At 34.8% G+C, this 5,518-nt stretch overlaps 1 protein-coding gene across 1 annotated transcript in view; it reads left to right on the top strand.

Annotated features, from left to right (window-relative positions):
* Window positions 1–5,518, top strand: part of LOC107674856 (D(4) dopamine receptor-like) — a 15,432-nt gene that overhangs the window by 5,353 nt on the left and 4,561 nt on the right. Inside the window, exon 3 of the mRNA XM_016468984.1 lies at window positions 2,511–3,094. Within this exon, the coding sequence (XP_016324470.1) occupies window positions 2,511–3,094 (584 nt within the window). The remainder of the gene's footprint in view (window positions 1–2,510; window positions 3,095–5,518) is intronic.

Genomic DNA, 5,518 nt, shown 5'->3' with positions numbered 1-5,518 from the left:
ATATATATGTGTGTGTGTGTGTGTGTGTGTATATATTTGTGTGTGTGTGTATATTACAGTGACACATTGCTGCCACACACATATTATTTTTTCCACTCAATTATGTCGTAATAACGAGGTATGTCATGTCGTTTTAACGACATCTTTTCTCGTTAAAACGACATCTTTTCTCGTAATAAGATATTTTCTCATAATAATCAGTAATTTCTCGTTAAAACGACATTCTCGTAATGAGATGTTTTCTCGTTAAAACGACATCTTTTCTCGTAATAACAAGATATTTTCTCATAATAATCAGTAATTTCTCGTTAAAACGACATCTTTTCTCGTAATGAGATGTTTTCTTGTTAAAACGACATCTTTTCTCGTAATATGTTTTCTCGTAAAAACGACATCTTTTCTCGTAAAAACACAAGATATGTCGTGAAAACGACAATTATCTCGTTAAAACAACATCTTTTCTCGTAATAACGGGATGTTTTCTCATTAAAACGACATATTTTCTCGTAAAAACGACATATTTTTTCTCGTAATAACATAAAAACGATGTGAGTGAGCTAAGCGCTGCTGTCGCCACAGTCCTGACACGAGGATCTGCACACTGCTGAAGTTATTGAAATACACTGTTTTAAATGTATTTTAATGTAATGGTTTTAATTGTAGTGGCATGTTTATTAGGATTAATCTCCAATCTGTCTAGTGCTATCCAATAACTGCACTCAGACCCATTGGATATGACTTATTAGATCAAAACAGTTCTTTTCGAATAATCGACTCTGGGCTTGGAATAGCTTATTTCTTTATTTGAATGACTTGACTTAAGTTTTATACTGTATATAAAACGTAACAATATGATCATGAGTATTTTATATTTGAGGTATATATATATATATATATATATATACCTCAAATATAAAATACTCATGATCATATTGTTACGTTTTATATACAGTATAAAACTTAAGTCAAGTCATTCAAATAAAGAAATAAGCTATTCCAAGCCCAGAGTCGATTATTCGAAAAGAACTGTTTTGATCTAATAAGTCATATCCAATGGGTCTGAGTGCAGTTATTGGATAGCACTAGACAGATTGGAGATTAATCCTAATAAACATGCCACTACAATTAAAACCATTACATTAAAATACATTTAAAACAGTGTATTTCAATAACTTCAGCAGTGTGCAGATCCTCGTGTCAGGACTGTGGCGACAGCAGCGCTTAGCTCACTCACATCGTTTTTATGTTATTACGAGAAAAAATATGTCGTTTGTTAAAACGACATCTTTTCTCGTAATGAGATGTTTTCTCGTTAAAACGACATCTTTTCTCGTAATAACAAGATATTTTCTCATAATAATCAGTAATTTCTCGTTAAAACGACATCTTTTCTCGTAATGAGATGTTTTCTTGTTAAAACGACATCTTTTCTCGTAATATGTTTTCTCGTAAAAACGACATCTTTTCTCGTAAAAACACAAGATATGTCGTGAAAACGACAATTATCTCGTTAAAACAACATCTTTTCTCGTAATAACGGGATGTTTTCTCATTAAAACGACATATTTTCTCGTAAAAACGACATATTTTTTCTCGTAATAACATAAAAACGATGTGAGTGAGCTAAGCGCTGCTGTCGCCACAGTCCTGACACGAGGATCTGCACACTGCTGAAATGATTGAAATACACTGTTTTAAATGTATTTTAATGTAATGGTTTTAATTGTAGTGGCATGTTTATTAGGATTAATCTCCAATCTGTCTAGTGCTATCCAATAACTGCACTCAGACCCATTGGATATGACTTATTAGATCAAAACAGTTCTTTTCGAATAATCGACTCTGGGCTTGGAATAGCTTATTTCTTTATTTGAATGACTTGACTTAAGTTTTATACTGTATATAAAACGTAACAATATGATCATGAGTATTTTATATTTGAGGTATATATATATATATATATATATATATACACACATACATACACTTTTATTTTATTTTTTTATATAATGTAACAATATGATCATGAGAATTTGGGGAACATTGTGTGTATGTATTATGTATTTTTATATGTGTATACACACTCACACACACCAATACATATACAGTGGGTACGGAAAGTATTCAGACCCCCTTAAATTTTTCACTCTTTGTTATAAAGGGAAAAAAATCTATTTCTCAATGTTGATTTTTAGTGTGAAATATGACCTAGACATTTCACTGGTTATGTTAGATTCACCCTTACGTTAACCTTCTGTAAACTGGAATCACATTATAAAACACACACAAGTTGAATATGTGTGATATCTGATTAGCAGTGGAAGGTTCAGGGGAGTATCAGGTCAACACATAATTGGGTCAACGCAATCAGCGAATCAGAGATTCGAGCAGTGGCTTAGCTAGCATATCATGATAAAAGCAAAGTGTTCATCAGGGTCAAGAAAATTTGGATGTTGATTTAATAGCTTTGCATGGACCGTCTTTGTAATACCTCATATGGTTCCCTCCAGGTTCATCGCAGTCGCTGTCCCTCTTAATTACAACCGCAAACACGTGGACCAGCGACAGATTGTCCTGCTTTCCGCCACATGGATCCTGGCCTTGGCCGTGGCCTCCCCCGTGATGTTCGGAATCAACAACGTCCCCAACCGGGACCACAGCGAATGCAAGCTGGAGGACAACAACTACGTGGTGTATTCCTCCGTCTGTTCGTTTTTCGTGCCGTGCCCCATCATGCTTTTGCTGTACTGCGGGATGTTCCGGGGCCTGAGGAACTGGGAGGCGGCGAGGAAAACCAAGCTGAGGAGCAGCATGCAGGCCTGCAGAAAGCTTCAGGAGGCCACCACGTCCCTGCAGCCGCTGTCTGGCCTGCCGCCCCCTCTGCCGCCCGTGATCGATAAAGACCTGAGTGACATTACCTTAGAGGAGCTGCACCACGATCACTACCCCGATCCTGACAGCCCGGATCCCGTGTCCATGCTCGCATACCCCGCCGGGAGCTACAATAAAGATCAAAACCAGAACCGGCAAAGGAAGAGAGCGAAAATAAACAGGAGGGAGAGGAAAGCCATGAGGGTGCTTCCTGTTGTAGTAGGTAAGCTGATGCGAAACATGTGGAATATAACACTAATATAAGAAAAGCAGAATTAAATAATGCACTATATACAGACGTAGAAGTATAGAAAACAACTGTAATTGTTTAAATGAATGTACAGATGTTATTTACAAATGTACAAATTTCGGATTCTATGTATAAATATGTCAGTTATGATGGACAATGTATAGTTATGAACTTTTAATTGTTCAGGCTGAATATAGCCTGCGAGAAAAAAATACTTTTTTTCTACTGATCAAAAATTATGAAGAAAGAAATGGAGGCCAGCATCTGAAATATTCAATTTCACTTATAAATCGTCATCCAAAATCGTTATACATTATGACAAGGTTCAGGGGTTTCATGTTTTGCATCAACTACTCACCTTTCGGTCTCACTGCTGTTGAATTTTCAGCTTGTGATTAGGCTTACAACAAGTAATTAATTCAATCTCTAAAAATGTATGAAATTATTGATAATGAATTAATGATAAAGAAAAATCTGAAAACTAATTCATTATCGATCAGTTGGGTCTATGCACTTTAGAGTAGTGAGGGGGAAAAAGTTTTATTGTTATTATTAAGAAAAAAATATTTTTAAATAATAGTAATAATAATAATTATAATTATTATTAATATTATTAATAATTATAATTATTATTAATATTATTATTAATTATAACACATTTTTATTTTATAATTTGAAAAATAAATGATGTCACAGTCACAGACCTTCCTGCAGCAAAAAAAATCAACTTTTATAAACTTAGACTTTACATTTTACTTACTTTTGTCTAAATGTTACAAATTCAGAGCTGAATTTTAGTATTTTCATTTTTCACAACAGCTTAACAGTGATTGAGTCTAAACTAAACAGAGCACACCCAACTTTATACCCCGAAAATTCTTTACTTTGAATTACTTTGAGCTACTTTGAAGTTATATTAACATTTATATTTTAAATCATTTTTTGCATGTTTTTATAGCCTTCAATTTGCAGATGTTTTGAAGAGGAAATTACCATGACATGTTTTTCAGAATTTCTTTTTAATTAAGTGAAAAAAATTTTTTTGTCATTAATTGACGGTCCACTTAACAGAGCCCAACCAACATTCTAACCTTAAAAAACTACTTTGAATTTATAGTAAAACCTTTATTTATTTATTAATTTTTTTAATAGCTTTTTTTTACAGCCTTCAATTCAGTTTGTTTGAAGGAGAGAATGACCATGACATGCTTTTTCAAAAAAATACATTAAAAAGTTTAATTAATTAAATTAATTAAAATTCATAAAAAAATTAAAATAGAGCTTGTTTTAAATACTTTTTAAAATAAGTGTTTAATTTAAGCAATTTTGTGTAGCAATCATTCAGTTAGGTGGTCTGAGCTGTGCCCTGGCAGTTAGCAAAGAAACATTTTTGCCTAAAATGTATTTAGGCATTTATTTAGGCAAAGGAATTTAAAGAAAACAATACAGTGTTTTCTTTATAAGGACCAAGGGATTTATTTTCTAGTACACTCTTAAAAATAAAGGTGCTTCACGATGTCATAGAAGAACCTTTTTGTCTAAATGGTTCTATAAAGAACTTTTAACATCTGAAGAACTGTTTCTGTTTCACAAAAGGTTCTTTGTGGCGAAAGAAGGTTCTTCAGATTATAAAAAGGTAAGAAAGAGATGGTTCTTTAAAGAACCTTTGACTGACTGGTTCTTTGTGGAACCAAAAATAGTTATTCTATGGCATCGCTGTGAAGAAACTTTTAAGCACCTTTATTTTTAAAAGTGCAGCTCTGATTCAACCATAAAATGCACCAGAATAAAACTGCAGACACGCATTTACACGTCTGCTCTCTCTTATCTCTGTCAGAGGTGTTGTGATCTCAAAAAAAGAAAAAGATGAAAAAAAAAAAATAGCCTCTCGCTTCTAAACTGGGCTTAGAGGAGTGATTACAAACACTCTTTCCACATGTGCTGAAACGAGGAACTCCTCTGGTCCTCATTGGCTAATCATTCCTCACCAATCCTCCAATCCGATTATGATGTAAGCCTCACTTTAGTCCAGCAGGCAGAGTGGGGGCAGCCGTCACATTAAGACATGCACTTATCCTCTTCACGGGTTCCTGGGAGATGCGCCACCGATGTACTCCGTACAGTACTGACAGTACTTGCCAATCCTTTCACCTCTTGTCAACCTGAGTACAGACGAGAGAGAGAGAGAGAGAGAGAGAGAGAGAGAGAGAGAGAGAGAGGGACAGTTAAAGGTCAGGATTTCCACAATGCACATTGCCAGTCATGTTCAAAAGCTCAATCTCAGATCAAATGTTTCATTTGGGGGTTCGGTGCCTTGCTCAAGGGCACCTCAGTCGTGGTATTGAAGGTGGGAGAGAGCGCTGTACATTCACTCCCCCCACCTACAATCCCTGCCGG

The sequence above is a fragment of the Sinocyclocheilus anshuiensis genome, unplaced genomic scaffold, assembly GCF_001515605.1.
Source record: "Sinocyclocheilus anshuiensis isolate Anshui unplaced genomic scaffold, SAMN03320099.WGS_v1.1 scaffold941, whole genome shotgun sequence".
Classification (NCBI taxonomy): Eukaryota; Metazoa; Chordata; class Actinopteri; order Cypriniformes; family Cyprinidae; genus Sinocyclocheilus; species Sinocyclocheilus anshuiensis.
This window is presented reverse-complemented; position numbering and strand designations above follow the sequence as displayed.